The 13,587-nt window shown below is 50.9% G+C and overlaps 5 protein-coding genes across 5 annotated transcripts; 1 reads left to right on the top strand and 4 right to left on the bottom strand.

The window, feature by feature from the left end:
* Window positions 1-561: 561 nt before the first annotated feature.
* PRO1 (Glutamate 5-kinase) lies at window positions 562-2,024 on the bottom strand (the record flags this gene model as incomplete). The annotated part of the gene is made up of 2 exons (XM_064873706.1): window positions 562-1,934; window positions 1,985-2,024. 2 exons carry the CDS (start codon window positions 2,022-2,024, stop codon window positions 562-564), a joined length of 1,413 nt encoding a protein of 470 aa, XP_064730810.1.
* A 1,004-nt stretch (window positions 2,025-3,028) lies between these two features.
* Window positions 3,029-4,702, top strand: PMZ80_005285 (uncharacterized protein; the record flags this gene model as incomplete). Its single annotated transcript, XM_064873705.1, has 1 exon — window positions 3,029-4,702. One exon carries the CDS (start codon window positions 3,029-3,031, stop codon window positions 4,700-4,702), a length of 1,674 nt encoding a protein of 557 aa, XP_064730809.1.
* An 836-nt stretch (window positions 4,703-5,538) lies between these two features.
* PMZ80_005284 (uncharacterized protein) lies at window positions 5,539-6,393 on the bottom strand (the record flags this gene model as incomplete). Its single annotated transcript, XM_064873704.1, has 1 exon — window positions 5,539-6,393. The coding sequence occupies one exon, from the start codon at window positions 6,391-6,393 to the stop codon at window positions 5,539-5,541; it is 855 nt and encodes a 284-aa protein (XP_064730808.1).
* Window positions 6,394-6,869: 476 nt separating this feature from the next.
* On the bottom strand, window positions 6,870-7,688 carry ATP23 (Mitochondrial inner membrane protease atp23; the record flags this gene model as incomplete). The annotated part of the gene is made up of 1 exon (XM_064873703.1): window positions 6,870-7,688. One exon carries the CDS (start codon window positions 7,686-7,688, stop codon window positions 6,870-6,872), a length of 819 nt encoding a protein of 272 aa, XP_064730807.1.
* A 3,983-nt stretch (window positions 7,689-11,671) lies between these two features.
* On the bottom strand, window positions 11,672-12,427 carry PMZ80_005282 (uncharacterized protein; the record flags this gene model as incomplete). Its single annotated transcript, XM_064873702.1, has 3 exons — window positions 11,672-11,700; window positions 11,747-12,167; window positions 12,389-12,427. 3 exons carry the CDS (start codon window positions 12,425-12,427, stop codon window positions 11,672-11,674), a joined length of 489 nt encoding a protein of 162 aa, XP_064730806.1.
* Between the last annotated feature and the right edge of the window lie 1,160 nt (window positions 12,428-13,587).

Below are 13,587 nucleotides of genomic sequence, written 5' to 3'. Positions count from 1 at the left end.
CTTAGGCTTCTTCCAGCGCGCGGCGCTATCCACACCTGAACCTCGGTGCCCACAGTCTGATTCATCCCCTGTTCACACGCCAATAATGCTTGGTGCTCTACCCGACCACGAGCTAGCAGGATAAAGGACACGTTACGTGATCAGTCATTTGCTTTTGCTCTTATCAAAGTTTCTTTCCACCCAATGTGTAAATTGTTTCAGGATGCGGAGAGCATAAAACGACATGGTCACAGCTGAGGAAGTGACTGAAGTGACGTCTTCCACGGTACCGCCCGTCAAGACAGTGTGGGATGACAAGTTCGCTTAATTGACAGGAGGCATCCGCGTAACACGCTGCGTCGCAAGTGAGCCGTTATGCTGGCAAGCGTACCTGCATGAACGGCAGCATTCTTTCTAGAAGCTATAGCTCTGCAACGTCGCTATCGCGTTCAAAATTCATTGGTGGGGAGCGGGGACGTCAATGTACTTTGACACTACTTGTGCTTCCCAGTTGCTATGAATGATCACGCACAAATCGAAGAGATAAACCTCCGGTCCAGGGAATCATCTTTGTGCATTGTTTCATGCAAGTGGTGACTGCGTCCCAGCAGCCTGCTCTCTGAGCTCCAAGCTATAACTCCTTGAGTGCGCAAGTTCGCTCCTCAGGTCATGTACACTCTGCTCGGGTGTCCTACTCTCCTTTGCAGTGGGCGTCTCCGGCCGGCTTCGATGATCGACGCTAAGACTCACATTCTCTCGATATGCCACATATTCACTATCAGCGTACCCAAGCACCCTGGCTATCTCGATACTCCTAAGACCTTTGATGCGAGCCACTTGTTCAGCTGAATAATTGACTATAGCTCTTCCAATCTCTTCACCTTTCTGGTAGTACGTAAAGTATGCCTTTTGCCCAGTCTCCTCGGTAGGTGCCGGCGACAATGATCCGACGGGCTGACGATCGACGACTACAAGCCGGATGGCTTCTTGTTGTGCGAAAGAGCCGCTGACGTCGACGATCCCGACTGGCAGGAGGCCGGCTTTACTGTAAAGGGCCGTTGCTGCACCCCGGTCGATGTAAATGGTGCCGTGGGGTGCCAACCCATGTAAGATCCAGAACGCACGGTTGCGCATTGGTATGGAGGATGGGACGAACCGTGTGTGCAGTGGGGCTGGCGTCTGAGGCAGGACCTGTGCTGGTGCGGTGCCGTTGCTGACAGTGGTCAGTGGTTCCGCAGGATGCAGGTAGCTGATGATGTCCTTGACGTTGCCTGGCTTGCTCGACTTCGTTATGATTGTTGTAACGCCAGCTGATGTTGCTAGTCTTGCTGCTGTGATCTTCGTAGCCATTCCTCCTGTGCCAAGAGCCGAGCCACTTGATGAGACATCGACTGCCAGAGCATCGATATCCTCCACAACCTCGATTGGCATCGCGTCAGGATTTGTTCGAGGATTCTTCGTGTACAGCGCCTCGACATCGGTCATGAGGAACAGGTAATCTGCGTTGATTAATGCCGCTGCGATCGCCGATAAAGTGTCATTGTCTCCAAACTTGATCTCCGATACTGAGAGCGTATCGTTTTCGTTGACAATGGGAATGACGCCAAAGTTCAAGCACTCGTTGAGGGTATTCTGTGCATTCAAGTACTGTGTTCGGTCGGAGATGTCGTTCCTGGTAAGCAGAATTTGTGCCACGGGCTGATTCATGTGGGCGAACAACTGATCCCATATTGCTATGAGTCGGCACTGACCTATTGCTGCCAGTGCTTGCTTCTGGGCGAGCAGCTTGGGCTTCTTAGGTATGTTCATGCGCTGCAGCCCGACCGCGATGGCGCCTGAGGAAACAATGACCACTCGATGGCCATCTCGGCGTAGCTTGATTGCAGTGTCGACGATTAGCGAAAGGATTGGCAGAATTGGTTCATGAGACTTCTCATCCACGATCGATGAGCTACCTGTTCATAGTCAGTCAAGGTAAGTTAATCAGAACCCTGGTGGCATTTACCGACTTTGATCACAATCGTCAACCGCTTGTTGTTCTTCATGGTGGCAGCCTCCGTCGACGCCTATGCTGTGTTCTTTCCACAGAGACTTGTGTTACTTTCTGTATCATCTTTTGCAGACAACCAGACCTGCTACGCCCTTCATTGACGTGCCATGCATCATAAGCGGAGTGCTTCCGAGGAAAACGTGAAACAGTGTAGCGAAGCTTCGAGGATAAAATTTATTCACCGCCATGCCAAGATTTTGTAAGATCTTATCATCTATACTACGAGAACAGATCACATTCAACAACTATGTGAATGTTTTCACACAACACAAGTCGTCATCGGCGAGTTTTTCGCAATCGCTACTCAACACAACAATCCCTCTCATACACCCTCCTGCCTAGCCGCTAGCATTGAAGTACCTGGTGAATTGGGCGTTGACTTTCGAGCCTCCTAAACCTGACTGTTCAGGCAACTGCGCCACCACCAAATTGTGGCAGGCGCAAACCAAGTGCCTTCTTCCGGCCCCAGAGAGTGGCCCGCATCTTCTCATTCTTACCATCCATTGCACTCGTCCGCCATCATCTATACCTCAGCCTGAAACATTCATTGTTCTGCAATAGTTCCTCGATGCTCAGAGCTGCCTCGACAGGAGGCTTGGACCCCTCATGACCTCTTGCAGCAACGAGCATCAACAATGATTGGCTCATGAAACCTGTCCATCATCTTTCAGAGACAATACGAGATTATGATTCGTGAGTCCTGCCCTGCTTCTTATAGGAATGCACGCATTTGCTGTCCACCGCCCCCCTATGGTATGTGCGCGGTGCTTTTGTAACCTCAGGTAGGTCCCCGGTCTCGAAAACATGGTCTACATAAGTATGTTAGCATCGTCATCAGAAGCGCTGCTCCGTGCTATGGACAGTCTGCTAACCAAGACTGACAATTTCACGAATCTATCTTAGCTCTTTGCCACATAATCAGAACGCTTGGGGACAGAGCTTCAACTGGAGGCACAACCTTTCACACTTATTCTACGCCGGACCCCTTCCACTCGGCTGATGGTTAACTCCAAGCTCGCTCACCTGCTCGAAGAGCAGCGTGAGAATGTTAAAGAACACCCAAGCTTGCAACATGCCATTTCTAAAGTCATTCTTCTCAACACGCCACGATCGAAATTACAGCGACGTCGGATTGTCGTGTGCTGCGACGGCACCATGAGTGATGACAGCCAAGAGTCGAGAAAGACAAATGTTGCCCTTATCCACGACGCTGTCAGAAAAACCGATCGGCATGGTACACAACAGCTAGCACGCTACGTCTCTGGTTGCGGGACTGGAGGCAATGTGCTCACCAATGCCAACAACGCAAGGACTGGCAGCGAAATGCCAAAGAAAATCTTGACAGCATATATGCACATATGTCGCGCTTACCAAACACAACGTGATGAGATATACCTCATTGGCTTTTCACGAGGTGCACACGTTGCCAAATGTGTAGCCCGCTTCATCCACGATTTTGGTATTATACGCAATATTGATGAGAGCACGGCTGGGGAGTACTTTAATCTGTGGATGAAGAAGCTACAGAGCCCTGATGAGGACAGCACAGTCGCTGTTAAGGCGGACCACGTGGCACTCTTTTTCAAGGATGTCCGGGTTCGCGCTTGCGCTCTGTTCGATACAGTCGACACAATGCTCAAGAGCTCACCCTTAACATGGCCACCGACATTCTTTCCACAAAACGAGACCCTCAGAGCGATTGACCATCGTCTTTCGCCAAATATCGATCACGCCGTCCAAGCACTGGCTCTTGACGAACATCGAGATCTTTTCCGACAAGTCTCATGGTATCAGGAGGATCTCATGCACGATAATTGTTCCACCGAACTGCAACAATGCTGGTTCGACGGATGTCATCTCAGTATCGGCGGTGGGGGAGACAAAGATTACATTTCGATCATACCATTGGTCTGGGTTGTATCCCAGCTTCACGAGCTGGGTCTCGACTTTGACTTTGTCAAACTCACGAAGAGTGCAGAGTCGGCGAAGCCTATGCCGTGCCCAGGGCAGCGACCGATGATGCGCAGATTCAGCACGCTTGGCAGCCTAGCAAGCGAAGTTGGACAGAAAATCATGGCATCACCGGCAATGCTCGCCGATTCGTCCAAGGACATCAAGTATTGGTTCTGGCAGGCAGCTCACCGGATGCCCGGGCGACGCTTCATCAGGCTCGCCAATGGCAAGTTCGAAGAGGTCGACAATGACATCACTCTATCAGATGAGAGCATACACTGGACAGTCCGGCGTTTCGACAAGAGGAAGGTGCTACCAAGGTCCCAATCAATGAAGGCCGCGACTTACTACCAGCATGAAGACAGAGGTTGGGCGTGGAGGATACCAATCAACACTTCCAACGGCACGAGCGCAGAGGCTTGTACAATCCGCGAAGCTACATATTCTGACTGTGAAGTGATGCTACTCTACCAGTTTTGCAGAGAAATATATGGCCCGATCCGCCAGAGAACACTGGACGGCCAGCCGGGAGGACCCCAGGATGCCATTGTGCGCCATCTGATCTCTGCGTTAGAGCCTATCGTCAAGTCTCTGGAGCAAGAGATGGACAAGACGGCTATACTTGGCCACTTACTGGTTGACAGCACTAAAAGGAGTGTCAAGAAAGGCCGCCGCAAGCACAAAGAGCTAGCGAAGAGGCTGCGACATCAGGATAGCTAGTGGTGCCAACTGGACCATGAACGACTTGCGAACGAACGCCAATAGACGACGAAGAAACGACCAATGCACAGGAACTCGGGGCACCCAAGACTCTTGGTTCGATATTTATGATTTATCTCGCAATGGATATCTAGCTGAGCAGAACTTAGCGACACCTTGTACAACACCTTATGCTCTTCTTTTGGACGAACATTATAGGATAGCTAGAATGTTCAGATAGCTAGAATGTTCAGATAGTGTAATGTTCAGATAGTCAATAAAATAATAACACAGTTGTACATCCTCAAACGAGAACAACCAGCCGGCGGCTCTTACGCTGTGAACACCTCAAGTTGCCCACCTCTTCAGTCACCCAACTGAATGTAGCCACCCCTGTAGCCTGGCCCTTCTGTAGAAGCAAGGCAATGAGGCAAATCAGCCGGCCAAGGCACATTCGCTCCGATCATACATATCATGCAAGGCTTTTTCGACAAAAGACTTTGAGGCTAAAATACTACTACATCAGAACTGTTGTCGCCACTCAGGTCACTGCAGGCACCACCACAGGTGACTTGAATCAACGAGTCCCTTGTAAGTGTCCCATGGCTTTTCTAATTAATGAGGTGATTATACAGAGTGGTGCCCGAATTCGAAGTATAGCCTGGTAAAGTACAAGTACAATATTGCGCCTTAGTATCTCAAAGGTCCAGACCAAATCAACACCCCACAACAATGAATCGTGCTGCACTGCTATCCCAGAAAGCCAGGCCAAATCCACAATGCTGCACTGCCTTCCACCCGAACGACCACATCGCGATCCGCCACTCTTCCACGGTAGCTCCGCCTTCCTCCATCGCTTATCTACTAGGCATCGATCTCGGTACATCCCACCCCGGCGTCGCCTCGCGCGACGAAAAGTCCTCAGACAACCTGGGACTATGGTAAGTGTAGTTCTTTCCCTTTGTTCTTGGGAAGGTGTTGGATTTTGTTGTGGCGTAGAAGGCCATGCCTGCGTTTGTCTTTTTATCAGTCTGCTGTGTCGGGGCGCGGAATGGCGTGGTGTTGAGCTGGCAGATATCATGGAGAGGTCCGCTGCTCGGAAGGATCCCTTGTGCTGTGTTGTCGAGCCTCGCAAGGGCGTTGGTGAATGTCTCGAGGAATATTTCGAAGTTGTGGATGAACAGTTTGACGACTGGGGGTGTTTCCGATGTGAGCATGCTGTAAATGCAGATCCAGATGGGGCTGTTGCAGAACGATTGGAGAGCTTGCTCGTCGATGGACGTGTTAGTCGCACGATGTCCATTCGTGTCGAAGCGTGCTTCGGTATTCGTAGCTCCAGACGGCGCCATATCTGCAGTCGTGATAATGGTGTCGATCAGATCTTGAAGAGCGTCCGGGAAGATACAGGTCACGGTATGGGCATCGCTGCATTTGTGTTGGAGACCCTGGCAGCGAGCAACGGTTTCTGGATCGTCGTGGTTGGGTCCATGACTGTGCGACAATTGCAGTGGCTCGATTGATGCGTTGATGGTACGTGGTGTTCCCCTGACGTTTTGCATATATGCTTTGGCCTCTTTGCTCACATCAGAGGGCGCTTCAACGGATATTTGCGTTTTGTCTTCTGGATGATCTTCTTCTCGGACTTCGAGGACAATTTTCGACGGACTTGTCCCGTCTAGGAAGGTTGTCGAGATCTCGGATGCGTGCAGCATGTTGCACTGGACGAAATGACCAGATCTGTGACGGTGCGAAATGATCGAGAATTGTTCCACAGAGCTGCATCATGTTGGCCAATACGGGGGGTATAAGTACGGATGAGGATCTCCGCGAAGCGATGTAGGTGCGATTATCGAGGAACAAAGGTCCGCTAGGCAGAAGCTTCCTCAAAAGTACCTCCGAAGCGGCTTGAATGTGCCTGGCCGCAGCAAATCGGCACGTGCCGCTGTGCTGGTGTTGGAGAGTTGACATTGCTCGATTCGGGAATGGAACTTGTGTATACTATCCAATACCGCAAGTTGTCTGTGGTCGACTTAGAGTAGCGTGATCCTAGACCGAGAAGCTGCGCCCGAGTGCGATCCGCCCAGCACAGGCAGAAGGCGAATGCCAACAATACCCACGCGCTCGGAAAACTCTGTTGGTACGTCATCTTCTCATTCTAAGAAGCTGCCGTACAAACTGGCCCAGCCTGCTACCGGTAGATCTCGTCAAATGGTCTCGTATCCACAAAACAACTATCCCACACCTCGTTGACCGTCTTTGCAGCCTCAAGGTCATCCTTGCAGTTCGGCCTCATCTTAACACTGATCATGGCCCTCCTCCTCACGCAGTCTTGGTGATGCCTCGAGAAGTTGAAGACTTTATTCCTAAAGAACTCATTCGACCATCTACACTCTCCACTCAAATTACTCGCTCTTATCTCAGCACAAGCAACTTTCTTCAGGTCCTCATCGGCATTCAAGGAGGTGTTGAAGCGGAGATGATCGTAAGCATGAACCATCTCGTGCGCCAGAACGTCTTCCAACATAGAGCGCTTCTCGATGTAATTGGCACAAAGCATAATGCCATACTGACGGTCGAAGCCACCTAGTTGACCAGTTTTGCAGGATCGACATCTGATGTTTGTTCTGTTCAGGTCTCCTCCTAGCCTCCTTATGTTGTCCGACATGTACCTGATGATGGGAGAGTATTGAAGCAGGTAGTCACGTTGATCTTCACACCTCTTGCAGTCGATCTCTGCGTACCGATTGTCTGCATCTGACCAGTACTTTTCTTGGCCTGCTTTGGACATGCTGCCAGTCGCCATGCGGTAGAAGTTTTTGAAGCGATTCGTGAGGGTATCGGAGGGGAGAAAGTCGGTGCCATCCTGAGAGGCATTCTCATTTGCTGACGACGCGAAGAAACTTCTAAGAGGATAAGTCTGAGGTTGCCGTTGTCGTTGCTGTTGCTGTGGTTGTGATTGTGAGGCTGACTGCTGCTGCACTGCTTGTATCAGGTCTGCGTTCGTCATGTCGCTGGCGTGCGTGGTCTTGTGAATCCCCGAGGCCCTCTGCAGTAAGATGCAGCACTCTTTCAGCTTGCAAGGACACGACTGAGACGATGAGGCTCCTCGCGAAGGTCCGTTTCGACTTCAGAAAGTTGTCCGGGCTGCAATTGCCAATAATCTGCAGTTCGTCTATTCAGCCAATGAGAAAATCTTATTTGCGGAGGAGCTTAGCGTCAGATTGAGCTTCCGGCTCCTCCAGCTTTCAGTCTCTTGCTCATTCCCTTGACTGGAAAGGGATTGTCATCTGCTCGTTGAGCCACGTCGTACTGCTCTGTTGAAAGTGTGAAAGTGACGGTCAATGGCATGGTTTTAAGGTCAAGGCAGAGTACCCACCTCTCAAGCAGCCAAACATTCACATGCTTGCGAATAATGTTAACGTCTCCTACGGCACGATCAGACGTCTTTGGCTGCCGTAAAGGTCTGGGACGTAGAACAGTCTGGACAACGTAAGCGTGGTAAGCACGACAACGTATGGTGTCGATTAGTATGGCTCTACAGCCGACCAGAAACCTCATATGAAGCCCAGAGACAACGGTTTCTGGACAACCAGCGGGTGTAAACTGGACAATTGAAGCGACGAAAAGATATTCAGCTACGCGAACCATGAATAGAACCTGTGGACTGTTGATACCTACGCCTGTTCGAGTCACCAGGACGTTGGGCAGCTGTTTCCTACCCTCACCGGCTGTGTCAACCCCTTTCGATCGCGCCTCCCTCGTCACTCTCATCCCTACGGAATAGCGAATTGCGCCCAGCATTCGCTTGGTGGTTGACTCTTTATGTTCCACGCCCAGTCCTTCCTGTCTCGCACCAGTAACGGCAACGGCCTTTATGTTCTAAGTCCAAGATCTGTATTCATACCTCCACAGCACACTACTCTTTCGAGTCGTAGAGACATCGTATATCAACTGTAAGCAGTAGACTTCTTTGGTTGTGCGAGCACTCAGGGAGCCGAGGGAGTAGTGACTTGTGTTGGTCTGATCACAGAATGTCGAACCTTGTATAGCGCTCGCTGAGCAATGAAGCAAGTATTGTTCGCCATAGCACTTGCCTCTTGAGGCTCACTGAGCCGACGCAGGGTCTGAAACTACCGCAGCTAAGTTGTGAGCAGGCTGAAGAGAGCAACGAAACCGAGCAATAGGCCGTCGGGCACGTCGGGGTTGTGTACAGAAGTTCATCCCTCACATACCGTAGCTCTCCGTTGAGGCTGAAAGCAATTTCGCATCGACTGTCTTTGGAGCGTATGGTGTTCTCGCGGACGAAGATTCGGGGCTTCTAATTTGAACAATTGGACGCTACCTGGTAGTCCAGGCGAACATGTTACTCGACGTCGAACGAATCTTATCACCTATGGCAGCGGAAAGACCAGGAGTAGTTTCCAGCTATCCGCGCCCTACCAGTACCACCCACTAGTATAATGATCAAGTGATCTTGGGAGTAGATATTCGTTTGACTGTCGCGGAGATTGCAAATACCTTGAGTATTGTATAAGCTAGCCACATATGCTACGGTCACGACGTGTAGACAGATGGTAGATAGAGTGATCGTAGTGTCCAGTGTCGATGCGACCTTCCGAAAGACATCAAGGTGATGTCATCGTTCCTATATCGATTCCGATATGGTCAGCTGCCGGAACATTTTTCCATATCAGCGTCCCAGTGCTACGGAGGAGGCTTGCAGTAACTTCCCTTACACTTTCCGGCCTTTGACCGACATGCAGGGACATACAAGAACCATCGTGGCAGCCACTGAAATCTGCAAAGCCAACTGTCAATCGAATCACTCGTGGACTTTCGCTGCACGCTAGAGACCGAATAGGGTTTACGACAAAGAAAAAGGGTCTGCAGTCCCGTTTTGAGCCTCAAGAGATCAGCGATGGAGCTGAATTTATAGCTGTCATGGATAATGACCTCGGCAGGCTGAGCCACGCAAGAACGATCTCGAGATGAATTACTGCAAGTGCGACCCTTGCTGTGTTCTGTACCGTAGGTAGGACTTTGAAGCACTTGCCGTCAAGTTTAGTGAAGAAAGTCCCACGTACTCCAAATGAGAGTTTAAAGCGCTGAAGCGCTGGAGTCCTTTGGCTTTAGTTGGCAATTCTGTGCGCGACTGTTATCAAGGTGGTATGGTATGTAGCACGCGGAGCCGCTGTGTGCGTACTCTAGGCCAAGAGGACCTTGGAGGCGTAGTTGTTGGGCACAGCGTTCTTCATATTCGAACCGCGATACAGTATCGCCATACTTTCACCTCCTGTTTCGAGGTCTCGAGGTTCGATTCGACACACCTTGAGAGTAGGCTAGCTAAATTGGGAAAGCCCTATCCTACTTAGTAGGGTATGCCAGGTAGGTTCGAGCCTAAGGCATCTGTAGTCTATCGATAGCTAGAGTGCTTGGCTAGTCCTTACCTAGATAGGTGTCTTGGTGAGACTTCGAATCATACCCAACGCAGTATGACAGTATCGAGATCTCGAGGTCTTGATAAACAGGTATCGACAATGAAGAACGCTGGTTGGGCATGGTGGACTGAACTACATGCGTCTGCACGTGGCATGTCCCGAGGCTGGCTGTAAAGCGATACCTGTAGTCGCTACTTGTTCAGTGGTAGGTGGTCAGGAGTGCTGTACCATGAAGATCTGGACCTTGCGAGGTCACGGTTGGTAAAGTACTGCATGCGGGTCGCCGCCCTCACTCTAAACACTAATCTGCACAGTCATGCTGGATATCTGGTGCATGTTCACTCTACTGTAGTTACCAGTAGCGATAAAAGGTGCGCAAGTCTCTGCACCACATTGGAACTGGCTGTGTCTCGGGAGGCATGATCAAGCAAGTCAGATGCCCCGCAGCGGACAAAATCTGAGTACTGTAGCTTGACAAGCATTGATATGCGGTGACGACCAAGATCGAGATGCTAGGAAACGTACAACTGCAGAAGATCTTTAACTCATCGAACTGGTGGAAGTAGGAGTCCCCGATTGCAGAGAGATCTGCGATTGCGGTTCTGTGCATTCCCGATGCTCCATGACGCTAGGCGGTTCAGCGTTAGATCCGCCACCTAGATCGGCGGATTCTGAAATGTTGTTGGTTGAGGGGGACGCCGAAAAGTACTGACTACGTAATCCCATTCTTGGGTACGGGGGAGATCGATTGCACATGTAGCCATCGGCCGTTGTGCCTCATAGTCGCTGGATTGGAAGCATTTGAGGCTGTCGATGATGGTGCCATTCAATCAATCGGCGATCTGTCAGTGGCATCTGCTGGTCAGTACCCATGGTCCTGAGTCCAAAGGAGCGATTCGATGCGCGACCAGGTGTTGATGCAAGTAGATACACCATTGTGCCGTGCGAAACGGCTTCTTCAGGGTTAAGCAACAATCAACGGACTGCCTTTTGGTCCCCTCATGCAGTACTGTAACAATGTCTCAGTTGATCAAAGCTTGAGCTTCCTGCATGTTTGCCGCCTGTCTTCATTCGCCGATATTGCAGTACAAACTCCGGCCAAGATGATGATCGCATGCAACATTCAAGAGGGGAAACTGAAAACTCGATCCTCCACCATGGCCGTGTTGTCTTCATTTGATGGAAAAGCCTTGCGAAGTGCATGTACCTGCAGATCTTAGCGCATAACTGTCGCTGGAGGCTGGCTAGCTCCCAGGCAAGTCTTGCGGCTCCTTAATGCAGCTCGTGAGTAACAAGAAGTCGGTACAAGTAGCTCTATGCCAGCGGAAATGCCCGTTGGAGTTGGATGATCTCATGTGACACGAGCTGCACGGACTCGTTTTGCCACGTTTGCCAAATGTGCGGCTCGGAGTCGCTTGTGCTGGGCCAAGGCTTGCGGGCTGTGGGCAGAGACGACTTTTACCCATGTCGGTTGGCTTGGGAATAGGTGCCAGTTGCTGTTGGACATGCACTTTCGGGATTCATGTACCAAGGAAGTCGGTAACATCCACAATCAGCCAGGTCGAAGAACGTTTGACAGCCCTGTTCCATTAGCACCTCTTTCGCGACTCCTGACCGCTCGACTTACCCGATGGTACATCCTCTTCGCGGCTCTTTTCTCTTCCTCTCTGCGCTTCCGACCCTGCCGTGACAGAACGCTGGTTACGCTGGCCAAGCGATGCATCCTCTACCAGGAATCCCTGTCGAGTTATGGAGGGCAGCCTAAGCGCCGCGTTGACGCTCAAATCCTCAGGAGTGGACATATCTGATCGTGGAATGCTCGATTTCGACCTTGAAGGAGAAAGAGAAGCCTCGAATGGTGATGGTGGCGGTGGTAACGGCTTCTGTGGGCTTGTAAAAGATTGACCTAGATGCGCCAGTGGTATTGGCAAAGGGAGGGGTGGCTTGCCCACATCCGGGCTACCAGCTTTCTGCTCGAGACCCAGCGCGCTTGACGAGGCGGATGTAACAGAGTCATCTGCACAGGTGCCCTCAAGTAATCTATAGTCCTGAAACAATTGTTAGCTACATCAGAGTGTCGCATATTTCCATTCACCTGTCGCCGAGCTTGGTCGACCATCGTACGCACACTGTCCGTCACCATGGGGAAAATATCGACAAGCAGTTCTTCGTATCGTGCAAGCTTCCTCGAGGTCATTGTCAAGTCTTCCGTAGTCCTAAATCGTGTTGGAATTTGAGAGAATCGCGTGCGAATGAGCGCTGTACTTACTTTCGCTTCTTCCACCCCTTTCCGTAACCGTAGTGGCATGTTATATCAGTATGCAAGCATCGTTGACAAGACGGTCGTGCACCGTCGCACTTGGTTTTGCGCTCTCGACATGGCTCACATGCATGGCTAGTTCTTGCCTTTTCAGGCCTTTCATACCCCGAACCAGGAACCCGCGAGATTGGCACCTGCTTCTGATGCTGGCGAGCTGGACCGGCGGACGAACCTGGAGAACCATCGGTGCTGTCCGACTGCACGCCAGACACTAACGCCGGTACAGAAGACCGTACATTGTCTGGTATGATTCGTTCCATGTTGTAAAAGTGTACCGCAACATGCGGCCACTTGGACTTCGAGCAGATGTGAGACAAGCACCAGGTGCGAAGTATCTAGAATACGCGGCCGCCTATGGGATCGGCGAGATCCCGAATGGCAACTGAAAGACCTGCAGAAACGTTGAAGCCGTGACTGGCGGTGTCAATCTCCCAAACTTGTCGGCACCTGCGCTTCTGCTTGCGAATGGGTTAGCAAGCGTTGGCAACGCTGTAAATGCAGGGATGCTAATCGAATGGATGCCACGAAAGATGGTTGTTCTCGGCGCGGGCAAGGCACATGGGTTGACTGTGTAAATCATACACCCAGAGAAAGTATATTGATGATGCCAGAGGTGTTACTTCGGAGGAGGGGTGTGGAGAAGTGTGCATACAAAGCTGTGTGTGTTACTTACCTACACCGTCAAGGCTACTCAATGTCAGGATGCCGCCATCATTATTGCGATTTGGGGTTTGAGAATGCCAAGTGCAAGTCAGAAGGATTGTTTATGTCACCTAAACTGAGGATAGTCTTTGGACCAATTGTCGGGGACTCTATTCCGATGGCGGGAGCTAGATCAACTCTTGTGGCTCGAGAGTCGATTAACTGGGTCTCGCAAGATGCGTGGTGCACCCCGAGGATCGACAGCCGACTGTTTATGAAGCGGGCAATTGGCAGGAGACACTTTGCGAATCGCGCATATCCTCCGGCTGTGCCCGGTACCTCCAATTATACCGCACACGAGTCGATGCTACAGTGTCCTTACGATAGGGTTATAGCTGGTAGTAGTCTTCGCGTCTGCAGCATCCTCAAGTTATTATTGATTCGAGCTTTTTGCTCCGCAGTCTTTGCGATGTCAGACGAATCTAGATCTTTACTCTCAGCCGCCG

Source organism: Knufia obscura (assembly GCF_036327395.1).
Source record: "Knufia obscura strain CCFEE 5817 isolate CBS 148926 chromosome Unknown scaffold_5, whole genome shotgun sequence".
Classification (NCBI taxonomy): Eukaryota; Fungi; Ascomycota; class Eurotiomycetes; order Chaetothyriales; family Trichomeriaceae; genus Knufia; species Knufia obscura.
This window is presented reverse-complemented; position numbering and strand designations above follow the sequence as displayed.